Below are 18,460 nucleotides of genomic sequence, written 5' to 3'. Positions count from 1 at the left end.
AGAAGCTTTTTCAACTTCAAGGCTTGCTGGATTAGTTAAAAAATGTTTCTTACGTACAAACGTCAAAAATGGAGAAACGCGATTTCTGATTATTTTACAATCAAACCATGCGTCTCCATTGGAATGACTTGTTTAGAGGAATTCCATGGAAACGCGTGGTCTGAAAAAAGTTTACTCGTAGCAGCCATCTAAAAAGAAAACGTCTCACTTACACATTTAAAGTATGCTTGTTTGTGACGAAAACCCTATGACTTTTAATGTGGGTCACGAGTAAACACAAATAAATTTCACTACTGATTTTGCAGCGCAACAATTCCAAGAATGCTTCAACCCAGCGAATTTCACATCAATTACGGAACTTTGTAAACAAATTACGCCGATCCGTTTACCAGCTGGACCCATCATTTCGATTCATTTATAACCTGCTTTCACAGAGACAGATGTCAGGCCCTGCGTTGGTGGTCCTCGCAGAATCCAATTTCCCCTCATTTGTGCTCAATTATGAATGATTTCGGTGGGTCACGAATCGAATTAAGTGCAGTTTAAATATATTCATCAACATCGGTAGTACCGGTCAATACCGGGCAGTTGGAAATGACTTTCGATCTTGATGAGCGTTTCGGATGATGGATTTTGGAAGAACAACTTTAACGTTGTGTTGATTTCAAAAGAAAATTTGAGAAACAAATCAGTTCGCTGAAGCTTGAGCACGTGCTCAACTTGAAACAATCTACGGCCCGAAGGCGTTCCTGAAGGGTGGCCGAAGAAGTCCAAACACACTGAACACAATGATATGTTTATTTATGGCCAACATTAGCCGACATCATTCGTCTGTGATTGTTTTAAGTGCTCTACCGGACCGTAAAGATAAACAAACACGAGCACAAATGCATTCGCATTCGTCTTTCTGGCTGTTGCAAAAAGAAGGCAGCAGCAGATCCACTCTCTGTTTGTCCGTCAACGTGCCGTGCCATGCCGAGCTGGCAGGAACGGCAAGATTGATGAGTATTTTGTCGACGGCGTGCTCTGTTGACGCCGTGTGGGTTTTGCATTGACAGCTGTCAACATCACACAGATAGTTGTTTTGAAACAACACAAGTTCGACACGACTGTGGTAACAGAATAAGACCGTACAATATGTGCGTGTGTGTGTGTGACGCACCCGGACACAAACAGAGACATCATTCCGGTCCGATGACGCCCGGGGACCCGGTGACAACGGGAGATGTTTATCAATATTCATCCCTTTGGGAATGGCTGTTTTTGTCTGTGCTGACTGAAAGGCTTTGTCATCTTGGTATCTAGAAGAAGAATAAAAACCCACCTCGACAGTGCTGTCACGGATGTAGATCTCCTGGGCGTCGTCCTCGGGGTTTTTGTCCCGCGTGCGGTACGTGATCCGGTAGCCGAGGAACTCGCCGAATATCGTCTCCGGTGGCGGCGATTTCCACGAGACGTACACCGACGTGGCGGAAGTGTTGTGGGCGATCGTCGTTACCGGTTTGCCGGTGGGGGCTGCCGAGAGGGTGAAATTGGAGAGAGAGATAAATGCAGTTAATTAACGGTTTCGATAAAAACAGACACACAGGTTACACCAACATTTCTGAAGGGTTCAGAAATACATGTGAAAAAGAATACAAGTTTGACTGTTTTTATAATCTGATTGTTTCAGGATTGGGTCCGTAAGTTTGACAATTTTGTAATAAGAAGACAACAAATTCTTTGGTTGCTGTGCAGTCCTAAACGATTAGTTTTGTTCTTTCAAGAAAATGGGCAGCTACTATACTTTTAAAGATATCTCTTTAGTGGCGCCGACAACTAAAATCCCCTTGGAAAGAGTTGTCTCGTAGAAACTTTACTGTCATGAAGGGCCGCGAAGTAAGTTTTTAAAATTGTGGTCGTACAAAGGGTATGACCTCAGAAGAATAACCTTATTATCGTTAGGATCAATAATAGCAGCAATTTAAATTGAATTTTAGGACCTCAGTGTTGCTTTAAAAATTTGTTTTTAAAATCCAAAAAACGATAATAAATCAATTATTTTTTTTAATTTTTGGTTTCTTGCATACCAAATTTAGCCCTATGGCATCGAATTTACCGAATCGTTATGTCAACGTGTTTCTGAAGGGTGATATTTTGACAACTTCCAGTTGGTTGCTGCTGTGCGCGCCCGTGTTTACCCAGGTGTTTTTGCTCTGAACAGAGCTTTATTTTTCTCCAACTTTCTAGAAATATGATCACAAATTATCGTTCAAAAAACAACAACAGCCTCCCAAAAGCAGGGCCTGCTATCAGTTTTAACCTCGCTGTTTTCCACGCTAAAAATTACCAAAACATTGCCAACCACATCCTATCTCACCAAGCGCAGATCCATAAAAAGCGTGTATCGCTAGCCTGAAACAACAACATTGGCAGTAGAAAAACACAACGGAAAAACAACAACAACAACAGCGCGACACTTTATGACATGATAACAAGTTATTGTTATTGTCGCCATCAATGGTGTTGTTCCGCATGTCGCGCTACGGCCTCACGCAACAGTTCACGTTTCTCCTTAAAAGGCACTGCTGCCATGATAAGAAAATTGTATAATTACTATCATGAAACGGCGTTGAATTAAATTAACATAATTTCAATTTGTGTATGGCTCGGTGTGTGTGTGTGCGCGCCATGGTTTGGCTCTTCGGGCTGTTGGGGACATAAAAATTCCCACCAGTTTCTGACATGGCGTGTGGCGGCCACCACAATATGAGTACAATGTTGCCGGCACGGGGCTCCTGTCTGCATGCCTTCCTGCCAGCCCAGACAGCTTGCCAACCCGGAACCAGGAGGGAATACGCGGACAGAGACGGACCGTGGATTTGCAAAAAAAAAAAAAAAACTGCAGATAAATTATGAAATCGATAAAAACTGAACTGATCGTACCATTTTGACGAGTGTGTTACGATACATAAATTTTAATTAAAATTGTATTGCATGTTTGATATGTTGAGAACGGAAGGAGATTGCCAAATATTGTGTTACGCAATATTTAAATAAACCGTATGCAAATGGCTAAATTTTAAATACAAAATATGTTTCTAGTCTGTTTCCGATGGATGGTCAAATTTGATGAAAAAAAGATGAACAGTGCCAATCAAGGCTTGAAAAGGGATCGGTCACTAACATTGATTGACTGATATTCGACAAAGCTTGGGAGTCAGCTATCACCAAAATGATTTTAACATAGTGGGTTATTTTCTCAAAAATTTTGAGCGAAAAAAAAATCGTGACATCACCATCAAATTTAACTTTTAAACTTAAAAACTGAAAAATCACATAGAAGTGGCGTGTATTTTTGTTTCAGTGTATTTTTTTCAGAAAGCCCGTCCAATTTCTTACAAGTTTGTCTTTGACCACTTTTTGATACGAAGCAACGGCTTCCCCGAGCAGACGGAAATAACTTGGGAAGGTCAGTTTTTGATATTGTGAGAAGATCGAAATATGTTATTGGGATGATCGAATTAGTTGTTAAAATAACAAAAATCAATAACAAAGATTTGTTCGAAGAATAACTTAAACTGTTATTATGTTGTTATTGCAATAACAAACCAATAACACAGAAGGAATCATGAAGGAATAACAAGATTTGTTATTTTGTGCGGAGAGGTGGAGCAGCATAATAACAAAAAATGTTATTGAACTGGTATGTCTCCATAACAAAAAAAAAGTTATTGTTTTGGTTTATTTGTAATTTGCAAATAAACCTGCAGTTGCCATAACTCCTCTGTACTAGTCAGGGCTGCAGAGTCGGGTACCTCCAAGCGACTTTGAATCCATACTTTAAAGACAACTCCAACTCTGGATGCAGGATATGACGTCAACGACGACTTCAGCTCTCTAAAAATACCCGAATTCACAGATTCCGACTCCAAGTAAAAGTTGCTGAAAATTTGCTGAATCCGATGTAGACTCCGAGGTCTCACTCCAGCTCGAACTTCAACGTCAGCTCCGACTTCCTGGCTCTGTGAAAATAATAACAGTTTTTGTTATTTACACATCAAAAATTCTCAATAAATAAATCAATTCCATTAGGGAATAAAACAAAATTTAAAAAAATTAATTCTCAAAAGTTAATTTTATCGGATTAATTTTAGCTTGAAACCCCATTTTATGGTGAAATAAATGACCCCGATAAAATTGGTCAAAATTATTTCATAGATCTAGCCAATTTTAGTAAAATCCCTTGAGGGGTATATCAAATAATTAAAAAAATCAACTTTCAAAATTTGATGCTAGGAATATTGCTATTCCTAAAGTTCAAGTCAAATTTGATTCTCCCATTATTGATGACGATCTTCAGCTTCTGATTCGTCTGAAAAATGTTCGCCGAAGACAGTATCAACGTTCTCGTGATCCTGCACTGAAGCGAATTCAAAAAGATTTGCAAAAGGTTATTGACCACAGATTCACTCTCCTGCGAAATGAAAAGTTCGCAAGAGATGTCGAACAAATTAAACCTTATTCCAAACCTTTTTGGAAACTTTCAAAGGTTCTTAAGAAACCTCAAAAACCCATCCCTTCTTTAAAAGATGGTGATAATATTCTATTAACTAATGGGGAAAAAGCTCAAAAACTTGCTCAGCAGTTTGAGAGTGCTCATAATTTCAACTTGAATGTTTTGAGTCCTATTGAAAATCAAATTTCAATAGAATTTCAGAATATTGTTGAACAAGAATTTTCATCAGATGAAGTTTTTAATACGGATCTGAATGAAATAAAATCTATTATCAAAAAATTTAAAAACATGAAAGCCCCTGGTGAGGATGGCATTTTTTACATTTTAATTAAAAAATTACCAGAAGCAACTTTAAGTTGCTTGGTCAAAATTTTCAACAAATGTTTTGATTTGGCATATTTTCCCAGTAGTTGGAAAAATGCCAAAGTAATTCCGATTTTGAAACCGGATAAAAATCCTGCTGAAGCCTCAAGCTATCGGCCCATTAGTTTGCTTTCATCTATTAGTAAATTATTCGAAAGAATAATTCTTAATAGAATGATGACGCACATTAATGAAAATTTAATTTTCGCTGATGAGCAGTTTGGATTTCGCCTTGGGCATTCAACTACTCATCAGTTGTTGAGAGTTTCAAATTTAATTCGAAGCAACAAATCTGAGGGCTATTCTACTGGCGCTGCTCTTCTAGACATAGAAAAAGCATTTGACAGTGTTTGGCATAAAGGTTTGATTGCGAAATTGAAAAGGTTTAATTTTCCGATTTATATCGTGAAAATTATTCAAAATTATTTGACGGATCGTACTCTGCAGGTATGTTATCAGAATAGCAAATCTGATCAACTACCTGTACGTGCTGGCGTCCCTCAAGGAAGCATTTTGGGTCCAATTTTATACAATATTTTTACTTCTGACTTGCCTGATTTGCCCCCAGGATGTCAGAAATCACTTTTTGCTGATGACACAAGCATCTCCGCCAAAGGTAGAAGCCTTCGTGTCATCACAAGAAGATTACAAAAAAGCTTGGATATTTTCAATTCTTATTTGAAAGAATGGAAAATTACTCCAAATGCTGCAAAAACTCAACTTATTATTTTCCCTCACAAACCAAGGGCTGATTTTCTTAAACCAAAAAGTCATCACATTATAAAGATGAATGAGGTAAATTTAAAGTGGGAGGATCAAGTGAAATATCTTGGACTTGGTTTTGACAAAAACCTTACTTACAAGGATCACATTGAAAGTATCCAGGTTAAATGTAACAAATATATTAAATGTTTGTATCCACTTATAAACAGGAATTCTAGACTTTGTCTCAAGAATAAACTGTTAATTTATAAACAAATTTTCAGACCTGCCATGCTTTATGCTGTGCCGATCTGGACAAGCTGTTGCTTAACCAGGAAGAAAAAACTTCAGAGGATTCAGAACAAAATTCTGAAAATGATTCTGAAACTTCCTCCCTGGTTCAGCACCAGTAAACTTCATCAATTAGCCGAAGTTGACACTTTGGATGTTATGTCCAATAAGATAATTGATGCATTTCGACAAAAATCATTGCAGTCTTCAGCTGCATTGATCCGCTCTTTATATAGTTTATAAGTTAGTTTTAAGGTATCCCTTTTCCCTTTTGTACATGTAGGACCTCCTACATTTGAAATCACTGAATAGCGAAAGCTACAATATTTCATGAATAAATGAAAGTTGCTAGTATTTAAAATTGAGGTGAAAAGTCATCGTTTGTGATTGGACACTCAATAATATTTTAACTGAATGAATGTACATGGAAAAGAAATTTGAATAAATATAAATAAAAAAAAAACTTTCAAAATTTCAACTTTTTGGAAAAATTTTAGCTTAAGGACCCAATTTCATGGCCAAAATAATGACCCCGACGAAATTGGTCAAAATTATCGCATAGTTCTAACCATTTTAAACAAAATCAAATAATTAAAAAAATCAACTTTCAAAATTTCAACTTTTCAGAATAATTTTAGCTTAAGGGCTCCATTTCATGGCAAAAATAATGACCCTGTCAAAATGGGTCAAAATTATCCCATAGTTCTAGCCAATTTTAACAAAGTCCCTTAGGGGGTATATCAAATCCCGGGCAGACGGTAATAACAAAATTCATGCCATTTCAATAACAAATACTGTTAAAATAACAGAAATTGTTATGGATTCTTCTTGAAAAATTCATTTTTGCATAAGAGTTCAATTATATTTTATGTTATCATAACAAAATCTGTTATTGGACTGATATTGATTGAAAGCCAAAACAACTTTGGAATAACATTTTTTGTTATGGAAGCATACCTCAAACTGTTATTGGGATGATAGGATTAGTTGTTAAAATAGCAAAAAATAATAACAAAGATTTGTTCGAAGAATAACTAAAAATGTTATTGATCTGTTATTACAATAACAATCCAATAGCGAAAAAATCATAACGACGAATAACAAATCTTGTTATAAATAACATAAAATATTATTGGCCTAGTATTTTCAAATATCAAAAAATGTTATTCCCACGTTATTTCCGTCTGCTCGGGATATTTAAAAATATCAGCTTTCAAAATTTCAACTTTTTGGAATAATTTTAGCTTAAGGACCCCATTTCATGGCCAAAATAATGACCCCGACGAAATTGGTCAAAACTATCGCATAGTTCTAACCATTTTAAACAAAGTATCAAATAATTAAAAAAATCAACTTTCAAAATTTCAACTTTTCAGAATAATTTTAGCTTAAGGACCCCATTTCATGGCCAAAATAATGACCCCGACGAAATTGGTCAAAATTATCCCATAGTTCTAGCCAATTTTAGCAAAGTCCCTTAGGGGGTATATCAAATAATTAAAAGAATCACCTTTCAAAATTTCAACTTTTTAGGACCCCATTTCATGACCAGAATAATGACCCTGACGAAATTGGTCAAAATTATCCCATAGTTCTAACCATTTTAAACAAAGTCCATTTGTGTGGTTTATGGTATTTTATTTCTAAGTCAGTATAACGAACGAATAACAAATTTTGTTATAAGGAGAGTTTTTGAAATGTATAACATTTCCTCTTATTAGCGTGTTAGTAAACATTTTCAATGTAATATTACTTCAATACCAAATTTTGTTATTTTATCAGAAACTGTTATTATTTTTTATTCTTGAAGTTGAACTTCAGGATAAAATAATAATACTTTTTGTTATTTTAACAGGATTTGAAATATTATTAATTTTGTTTTTACCGTCTGCCCGGGTCAAGATACAGTAATTTTTAAATTGCAAAATACATAAATATTGAAATAACTTACGCCCTTCTAAAATGTTATTTTCGAGTACGAGTACTAGGCCTAGTATAACATGTCGACAAAGTTTCATTGAAATCGGAGAGAGTCGGGTACAAAAGTTCCAGAAAAATACCTGATTTGAGCTGGAATGGCTCTATTACCAACCAACAATATTTAATTAAAAATTACAGATGTTTTTTTTAAATCAACCTAAATTTATTTAACATGTTTTATGAAAATTTCTATGGTTTTATTTTAAAGAAAATTTTTCTTATTTGGAATCCTGGGCAAAAAAATTGAAAGTCCGGTTCTGTTGGCTACACGAAAATGACGCTGGTGATTCGTTCGGCCATCAAAATCATCGGCACGGAAAACAATAGAACGTGGCACGGTGGACCTACGAATTATAATTCAACACAATAGAAGGTACTGCTGCTTCCAGGTCCTTCCAGGGTGGAACGTGCCAAATTCTTGAGGAACCTCTTAATTGGATCTCCTGGGACAGAGCTTGGCACCGGTCCAACAGGCAAATTTTGTGTAACAATTGTGCGGTGTCTCGGGACTAAACGAGAGATGGTAGAGAGGGAGAGAACCGTTCCGTCTGGTGTGCCAAAGTCGCTCATCTACTTGACTCCTGGCTGCTCTCAAGTTGCGGAAGAAGTTATAGCTTCCGATAACGCCGGGTCCTGGGGAGCTCGAGGACAAAGGAACACACAAAAAAAAAACTCTGTACAAAAAGTTTCTTCCCCCTTAACCTGCCCTTCCCTTCTTTCCAGGTCATCGAGGACGAAGGAGCCACCACCACCACCACCACCACCGAGGGGAGGAAATTTATACAATCAAAATTCCTTGAAATTCTTCAACCAGCTTCTAATGGTTTCTGGATGGCGGGAACGACGCGGGTGAGGTGCATATCGGGACGAGCCCTTCTCGCCTTGGGTTGCTCCGGTAGACTGGAAGCGAGTACACGCTTGAACTAGCATTTAAAACAATTGCTGGGACCGCTGCATCGCGCGAGTCGTGTTACGGTGTTTTATTATGGTCCTTGGATATATATATATTTTTTTCTTCTCCGCCGGGGCTTGTACAAACGTCTGGCCCCTCTCAGACCGCCACGTGCACACCTTCGGCAAACGTTTATCTTGTTTGAACGAGAGACACGGCGAACTGCAAGAGATTTGGAGTTGGGAGGGCCGGCACGGGCAGGGGTGCCAGATTGGACGTGTTTCCATTTTAAAATTGACAGAAATTAAAGTTTGTACAAACTTGTATAAAATTTGAGTCAAGACAGCATAATCAAAATTCAATTAATTACTTAATCATTCTTGCCCATAAGTCTATAACCACAGCGTGAACCGTACACCTCAGCCGTGACCTCACACCATAGTGTTCCGCAGTATAAAAAGAGAAAAATAAAACCGTCAACCGTTTCAGAAGAAGTTAGCTCACGTGTGCCTAACACCCAGGACCTGCCCACCCAGAGTCAACAGTCGGCCCCCCCAGGATAACGTATCGCCGTCGCGCGTCTTTGCGGCGGGAGTCACAGACCGTGACCCACGGCTGCTGTTGCACCGAATTTGCTCGATTTCGCCCTTCCCTTAAGCAAATATTTGCGCTAACTATAACTTTTGTGCAATTATTTAACGTCTGTTGAGCTTTGTTTGTTCCACCACCGATTCCGAGACTTTGGTGCAGTGTGATAATGAATTTCCGCGGCGAGGCGACTTACCTTCCCGCAGCGTCACGAAGTAGTAGGACTCCTTCGAGGGTGAGCTGTGGCCGTGCTCGTTGACGGCCACCACCCGGAAGCTGTACACGGTGAACGGGACGAGGCCGGTCACCTGGTGCGACGACTGGCTGCCCTTGGTGAAGATTGGCTCCACCTGGTCCCAGTCGCCGTTTTCGCCGATTCTGGGAAAGGAAAAGTAAGATTTTGTTTATTTATATACTTTTAAATCTTTAGTTTGCTATAACTTTGATGCTGTCACCTAGAACGAAACAAAACTATAAAAAATAGAGCAAAAATGCCCCAATTTGCACCGTGCTACTTTTTAAATCTTACTTGGGTGAATTTGATAAGTATTTCATATGCCCGTTACATTCACACCTCAACATTTTGAGATATGGGTCATTCCCAAAGGACCACGCGTCCAACATCGACCTTCGCCAAATCTGCTCATATTTGGCATGGGGGTTGCTTTTTGCCCAAAAACAAAGAATCCCAAGTTTGGTGACATTTGATCCACCACTTTTTTCTGAGATTTTTGAAAACCCTTATTTTTAAAATGCATTTTGCCAAGAGAAAAGCTAACAAAAAGTCATTTTTCGGGTATGCAAATATGAAGATTTTTTGACCTAGATTCGAATGGCGTACTCCAAATTTTTCGTACAGTGTTGACAGACATGAAAATTTTGCCCTCACATTTAATTCCATCAAAACTTCAGCGTAAATTAATTATTTCTTGAGATATCACATTTTTTTTGTTGGAAAGCCCTGTATTACATAGCAAATGATTTACTAAACCATCAATTTTCAACTCCGTTGCGTTAGAGCATAGTAGGCCTTGAAATTTGTTGTTTTTTTTTTAATTTTGTAACGGAAGTACCGACTTTGATATGTTTGCGATTTTTCCGCAAAATGAAGAGTGCAATTAAAATACATTCGGAATGGTTTAGAATCATACTGACCGTGGAAGAGAAGTGTTCAAAGTACCTCAAGAAGAACTTTTCATAAAATTTTGAAAAGTTTTTAAAGTTAGTTAACTATAGTTGAGAAAATGTTCATGAAAGTCGTTATTTTAAACTTCTCTAAGTGTCATGATTTACTCAATGAACATGATTTTGAAGCGGAAAACGGAATGCAGTTTCGGATTCTTTGGATATATGTGTTTTTGATACACAATTAAAAAAAAATATCTCCAAATTTATAAGCAATCTCAGTTTAACAAATTTTCGGTAAGATATGATAACTTTTGATTCGTGCTTCGAATTCAGTATAAAAAGCAATATAAATCGGAAATGTTTTAAGCAGAACTAGTTTTAACAAATTTCTGGCAAAATTCCGACTTTTTAACAATTTTACCATAAAATTTATATATATATTTTGTTAAAAAGTTTATAAACAGTTAACTAAATATAAACATTGATTTTTTTTTCTTAAAAACAATATGAGCTACTTTAGTGATGATACATTTAACGTACAAATATAGTTTGAGCATGTTAAAATTTTGAAAAGTAAAGCCGATTTACCAGTACTTTTCCTGTACGTTGTATACTGTATTAACTGTATACGATGTATAGCGTACTTACAGCTACATCAATGTTGATCCGGCAAATTTCACAGCGGCGAGATAACCGAGATGGTTGGGGCCCGGACTTGGTAATCTGGATATGACTCTCACCAGAGTGTGGTTATTTTTGGATCGAGCAACATTTTCTTCCTTCCGTACACGCTTTTCGTGTAAATGTTTTTTCATACAATGTTACAAGCTAATGCTCACAAAGGTGATGTGCATGTGCTTTTGCATGCGATTTTACACAAAAATATTTTACTGTGATACAGTAGCATGTAGCAATTGACACCAGCTTCTTTCGGCAAATGAATGTCAAACACCGCGGCTAATCCGCTTGTGTACAAAGGTTCAGGAAGGTGCTGCCAGTACAACCGACGCAATCGTATCATCTGTCAGGCTTGTTAAGAGAGTTCATCGAAAGACGCCATCTGCGGCCGGGTTGTCCCATGTGGAGCCACCACATTCCCAGCGGAAATAAATCTTAAAAGCCTGCCTCGTTCTCCCCCCTCCCCCCGTACTTTTCGAAAGAAAACCACCGCGACTTCGCACGGGCTCCGGTTATCCCGGTGGGAAAGCAGATTACGGTCCTCTTTTCGGAACGGAGAGAAGGAAAAATCCCAAGATTCAGGTAGAATCAAAGCTGGATAGAAAAAAAAACCCCAGCACTAAAATGAAATAAAATGTGTGACACAAATTATGCCACGTGGAGAAGTGTCACTCGAGTCGTAAATTTGCACAGACACGGGTTAGTTTGTGTGTGGGTGTGTGTGTGTGTGCGAGGAAATAAATTGTCAGCTCAGCTTTTGGTTTAACGTTTGTTCGTTTTCACCTGGTTGGGCAAAGCAAACTCTAAGAATAGGAGAACTGCAAAATATATATTCAGGCAGTACAGTAATAATAGTGTTAAAACGGGGTTATTGCGGTGAGCCAGTAAACTATCATAGCAGCTGAAGGAAGTTTTATTATTTTTATAAGATGCTTTTGAAATTGAGGAATGTTTCAAAATATCCTTTTGCAATTCCGTCTTGAAACTTTCTACTTTTCCTGTCATTCTCGCGTGACGAAACAGCCTACTTTTATCTACTAAAAATAACAGATCGAATAGAAACACATTTCAAAACAAATGCTGAACAGTTCTACTTTTCAGCACTGAAATGGATGTAATACTTTTCAACATTTTTTTGATTTAAACGATTTATTGACAAAATACATGAACATTCGACTTATAATTTCACTGAATGGGTGTTTTTCAGAAATGCAAAAAATGTTGTATGGAACTCGTTGCAAACCTTGATTTTTTCAGCACATTTCGTATTTATCCAACTCGGTGAACCTCTTTGGATAAATGTACGACATGTGCTGAAAAAATCTTCTTTTTACAACTTGTTGCATAAACTACTACTAAAAACGTTACTTAATTAGGTGGTTGGTGCCTTCCTCACATTTATAAAGTTAATGCATTCAGTAAAAATAGCAACATTCCCCCTTAACATGTTTAACAAATCAATTTTATTACTCATTTCTTTTGATAGGGTTCGCAGACCTTCAATATTTCTTGCTCATCGGCAAGGTCTGATAAAAAAACCTATTCAACGATAGTTCGCATGGAAGATTCAGACAATATTTCTATCACAATATCTGAAATCCGGCTTCAAAAAGTGTATAAATAACACTTAAGTGCTAATAACTTTTGATAGGGATATCAGTTCTTCGATGTTTAGGCTCATTTGAAAGGTCTTTCGATTATCTTACTAACAATGGGTCGCATGATGGACCCGGAAATCATTTTCATTGAAATATCTGAGATCCGGCCTCCACAAAGCGTATAAATAACACTTAAGTGCTGATAACTTTTGATAGGGTTGTCAAATCTTCGATGTTTTAAACTCACTTGAAAGGTATTTCAATTATCTAACTAACGACGGGTTGCATAAGGGACCCGGACATCATTTTCATTGAAATATCTGAGATCCGGCCTCCAAAAAGTGTATGAATAACACTTAAGTGCTGATTGATAGGGTTGTCAGATCCTCGATGTTTTGGGCTCATTTGAAAGGTCTTTTAAATACCTTTCTGAAAATGTATAACATGATAGGTTTTCTTGCAAAAATCACCTTTTTACAATTTTCCGGACATACGTCAACATCGTTTTTTAAGCATAACTTTTAAAGTACTTAACTCAACTTGCTGATTTTAAATAGAGACCTACGGGACCCAAGACGGATCGAATGAGACTAATATGGTCAAAATCCGTTCATCCAGTCCGGAGATAATCGAGTGACAATTTTTGTGTCCACCCACCTACACACATCCACACAGACATTTGCTCAGAACATGATTCTAAGTCGATATGTATACGTGACCACGTCCTCATCGACGGCCGATTCTTCTCGGACATACGGAACATCCGCACGTACCGCGGTGCGGACATCCACTCGGACCACTACCTGGTGGGTGCAAGCATGCACTCAAAACTGTCGACGACGTATCACCGACGACGGAGCCGGCTCCCACCGCCGTTCAACACCGAGCGGCTGCAGGACACGGCTGCGGCTCAGCACTACGTGCAGCAGCTGGAAGCGAGCCTGCCAACGGAGGAGGAACTCGGCGCTGCCTCGCTCAACGATGGATGGAGCAGAATAAGCTCGGCCATCGGCAGTGCCGCTGAAGCCGCGCTAGGTAGTATGGTCCGAGTTGGAAAGCAGCGCTGGTTCGACGAGGAGTGCCAGCGGTTACTTGACGAGAAGAAAGCAGTTTATGCGGTGAAGCTGAGAGCTGCAACTGATGAGAACGTGGCCAGATACAAACAAGCGCTGAAACAGCAGAGAACGGTCTTCAAGCTCAAGAAGCGCCAGCTGGAAGATCGCGATCGCGCCGAAATGGAGCAGCTGTTCCGGCAGAACGAGACGCGTAAGTTTTACGAGAAAGTTAACCGGTCCCGCAAAGGCTATGCGCCGCAAGCCAACACTTGTCGGGACGCCGAGGGAAACCTTCTTATGGACAAAGGCGAGGTGTTGAACAGGTGGCAGCAGTTCTTCAACGAGCACTTCAACGGCGATGTAGCGCATGGAGACGGCTTTGAAGCCCAACTTGGACCGCCTGCTGCCGACGAACAGTTCCCGGCACCTGATCTGGAGACGGTGAAGAAGGAGATCAGGCAGCTGAAGAACAACAGGGCCGCCGGTAAAGATCGGTTACCCGGTGAGCTCTTCAAATATGGAGGAGAGCAGTTGGCGAGGGCGATCCACTTGGTGATTTCTAAGATCTGGACGGAGGAGAAACTACCAGCAGAATGGATGGATGGTGTCGTGTGCCCCATCTACAAAAAGGGCGATAAGCTGGACTGCGGCAACTACCGCGGCATCACGCTTATCAACGCGGCCTATAAAATCCTCTCCTAGATCCTCTGCCGTCTGCTGACAACGTACGCACGGAGGTTCGTGGGCCCCTATCAAGCGGGGTTTACTGGCGCTTGGGCCACCACGGACCAAATTTTCTCGCTCCGGCAGATCCTCGAGAAATGCCGTGAGTACAACGTGCCCACACATCACATCTTCATCGATTTCAAGGCAGCGTACGATACAGTCGACCGCGAACAGCTACGGCAGATCATGCACGAGAACGGATTTCCGGACAAACTGACTCGGCTGATCAAGGCTACCTTGGATCGTGTGATGTGTCACGTGCGAGTGGCAGGGGAGCTAGCGGACCCCTTCCAATCGCACCAAGGGTTACGACAAGGTGACGGCTTATCCAATGCGCTGTTTAACATCGGACTTGAGGGAGTTGTCCGAAGAGCGGGTATAGACACAAGAGGCACGATTTGCAACAGGACAGTCCAACTTCTTGCTTATGCGGACGACATTGATATTATAGCGAGAGACCTAGAGACGGTGAAAAGGGTTTACACCGCCTTAAAGACGCAAGCAGGACGAATTGGATTGGCCATGAATACGACGAAAACAAAGTACATGAAAGGGAGGGGCTCAAAGGACGTTGACCCCCCAAGACTCACCCCTCTAGCTGTGGATGGCGATGTGCTGGAGGAGGTGAGCGAATTCGTGTACTTGGGATCGCTGGTAACGGCCGACAACGACACCAGCTTAGAGATCCGGACTCGTATCCACTCCGCGAATCGCGCCTACTTTGGATTACGGAAAACCTTGACATCTGATCGAGTGCAACGCGCCACGAAGCTGACCCTGTACAAGACACTGATTAGACCGTTTGCCCTCTATGGCCACGAGACCTGGACGCTGCGGCAAGAGGACGAACGAGCCCTTGGAGTTTTCGAACGGAAGGTGCTGCGAACGATCTACGGTGGAGTACGTACAGCTCAGAACGAGTGGCGAAGGCGCATGAACCACGAACTGCACGCGCTGCTGGGAGAACCGACCATCGTCACCCTGGCGAGAATCGGGAGGCTCAGGTGGGCCGGCCATGTCGCGAGGATGGACGAAGACCATCCTGTCAGGATGCTCTTTGAACGCGCGCGACCGGATGGCGGCACTGGCCGAAGAGCAGGAGCGCAGCGTGCACGATGGGGTAATCAGATCGAGGCGGACCTAAGAAAGATCTGCAACCTAGGAGACTGGCGAGCTGCAGCCCAGAACCGAGCAACATGGAACAACCTTCTTGATACAGCACGGGCACCGCGTATGGTGTTCTAAGCTGTTTGGTATGGTATGTATGTATACGTGAAGGTGGGTCTACGAGGTCAAACTAATAAGTTAATTTTTCGAGTGATTTTATAGCCTTTCCTCAGTAAGGTAAGGAAGGTAAAAAAACAAAGGCCAGATTTTTTTTTAAATTTTGTTTTTGCATTTTTTTTTTGTCTGCCTGTAACTTTATGAGTACCTTCCCTGTGACCAAAAAAGATATTTTATGTCATCATCCATACACTGCCCATCATGAAAATTCGGATATTATGCCAAATCTAGTATTCCGAGAAAAACGCATTTTAGTGTTTGTTGTATAATCTCCTTTAAGGCAATTTCCCATTAGAGTGGCATTTTAGACTTTGGATTTTCGCATTGGCAGGCAAGTCTCAGCACCATTTCAGTGAAATTCAAGTTTCAGAAGATACGTAGGAACATCCTCTACTACCTAGTGTGAATATCTCGTTTTTGCCAAATGTGGATATTTCCCGATTTTTCAATGGTTGGCAGTACAGTTATCCTTTCAAATTTGACAGTTGCCCATACAATATGTTTTTATTTATTTTATTTTTTGTAATTTTTGTAATTCTTTTGGTTGATTGGGTGATTTGATGAACTTAATTTCTCAGTTTGCTTTGGATATCAATTGTAGTTTAAGATTATGTGCTACTTAAATAAGGTAAATTCAATAAAAAAGGAGTTTGTATCAATGTATATTTCCCCAATAGATGAAACTTTTCGCGCGCATGTAGGTATAGACACCTCAACCCTCCAGCATCCTAATATATGCTTGCAAATGCAACGTCAAAACGGCGAAAGCTCTGCAGCAACAGTACGCGCGTGTGGCAAAGCCCTAGTAGTACAAGTTGTCAGCCCGTGTGCCACATGGTGCGCTAGCGACTATCAGAAGAAAAAAAAACCCCAAACCAGTAGTGGAAAAGAAATATTATTTTGCTCTCGCGAAAGCACGGCAAGATTTTGCTGCGTTCAGCAGAAACGGTGCGGCAGCAGAAAGGCGTTGTTGAAAGTCATCTTAAGAGCTATTTCTACGGCCAACCGCGAACGAAGATTCATGTGGGAAAAGCTCCTAGCATTGCACATGCATTTCGCTATCCGAAAGTGGAGCGTACGCGAAGTGGGCCCCAGTTGTTGGGACCGACTGGAAAGGGGAGGGGGGCAACCGAAATCAGAAGCATAAATTTTAACCCGTGAGAATAAATAAAAACACTCGCCTCGAATGGAGGGAGGATTGGCGAATGGGGTCGGAAAGTGACACCATGAAGGGGGTTTGTTGAATACGCGAGGAAAATTTATAGAAATGTGTGAAACGCTGAGAAGCCGGGAAAACTGAGAAATGGCTTTGGAAAAACGAATCTAGTAAATGTTATCAAGATTGCATGAAAAAGAAAGTTTTACCTGTGGCACTGAAGAAAGGCTGAATTCTTGCATCAGATATGAACATGATAAATCTTAGTGGAAATGTACATTAAGGTTCCCATAAAACGACATGTCCTAATTATTTAAACAGTTTAGGCCGACGCCAATATTTTTCAAAGTTCAGGTGTTTTGCAATCATTAGTTTTCAAAAAATGATAATATTCAATGTTTGCCCCTTCTGAAATATGAGTCTTTATTTAAAAAATAAATACCGGGACCGTGGTGTAGGGGTAAGCGTGATTGCCTCTCACCCAGTCGGCCTGGGTTCGATCCCAGACGGTCCCGGTGGCATTTTTCGAGACGAGATTTGTCTGATCACGCCTTCCGTCGGAAGGGAAGTAAATGTTGGTCCCGGACTAACCTAAAAAAGGTTAGGTCGTAAGCTCAGTCCAGGTGTAGGAGTCGTCTCCCTGGGTCCTGCCTCGGTGGAGTCGCTGGAAGGCAGTTGGACTAACAATCCAAAGGTCGTCAGTTCGAATCCCGGGGTGGATGGAAGCTAAGGTGTAAAAAGAGGTTTGCAATTGTCTCAACAATCAAGCCTTCGAACACCTAGTTTCGAGTAGGAATCTCGCAATCGAGAACGCCAAGGCAATGCTGTAGAGCGAATAATTTGATTTGATTTAAAAAATATAAAAATATTGTTTTCGAAAAACTCGGAAAATTTCACGAATGTTTCATATTTTAACACTGTGAATCGGACTATTAGTTGCTGAGATATCGACATTAGAAAATGGTGGGTTGTTTGGGTGAGACTTAGAAAACATCAATTTTCCTGTTTTTTATCACTTGCATGGCAATATCTCAGCAACTAAGGGTCGTATCAACTAAGTCCAGTAAGGCAAAATATAGAGAATTTTCTCAAACTTTAAATTTTTTATTTTTTTTTCAAAGGTGGGCAAACATGTACACCAATTTAAAAAAAATGTAAAACTGCAACTATTTTCAAAAAAGTTACCTATAAATGAGCAATTCTCTTCCAAAACCGGAAATGGATTTTATTTGTATTTTTTGATTTGGCTCAAACTTTGTGGGGGCCTTCCCTATGATCAAAGAAGCCATTTTGCATCATTAGTTTGTCCATATAAATTTCCATACAAATTTGGCAGCTGTTCATACAAAAATGGTACGTATATATTCGAAAATCTGTAACTTTTGAAGGAATTTTTTGATCAATTTGGTGTCTTCGGCAAAGTTGTAGGTATTGTTAAGGACTATTTAGAAAAAAATAGGTACACGGAAAAAAAAATTTCCAGATTTTTTTATTAACTTTTTTTTCACAAAAACTCAAATT

The 18,460-nt window shown here is 39.9% G+C and overlaps 1 protein-coding gene across 3 annotated transcripts in view; it reads right to left on the bottom strand.

Annotated features, from left to right (window-relative positions):
* The window catches only part of LOC120432503 (C-1-tetrahydrofolate synthase, cytoplasmic), a 231,747-nt gene that overhangs the window by 99,746 nt on the left and 113,541 nt on the right, over positions 1–18,460 (bottom strand). For all 3 annotated transcript variants that reach the window (XM_039597716.2, XM_039597715.2, XM_052710624.1), the window contains 2 exons: positions 9,511–9,692; positions 1,325–1,515 (listed from right to left, as the gene is read on the bottom strand). In XM_039597716.2, the coding sequence (XP_039453650.1) occupies positions 1,325–1,515; positions 9,511–9,692 (373 nt within the window). The remainder of the gene's footprint in view (positions 1–1,324; positions 1,516–9,510; positions 9,693–18,460) is intronic.

This window comes from Culex pipiens, chromosome 1 (assembly GCF_016801865.2).
Source record: "Culex pipiens pallens isolate TS chromosome 1, TS_CPP_V2, whole genome shotgun sequence".
NCBI lineage: Eukaryota > Metazoa > Arthropoda > Insecta > Diptera > Culicidae > Culex > Culex pipiens.
This window is presented reverse-complemented; position numbering and strand designations above follow the sequence as displayed.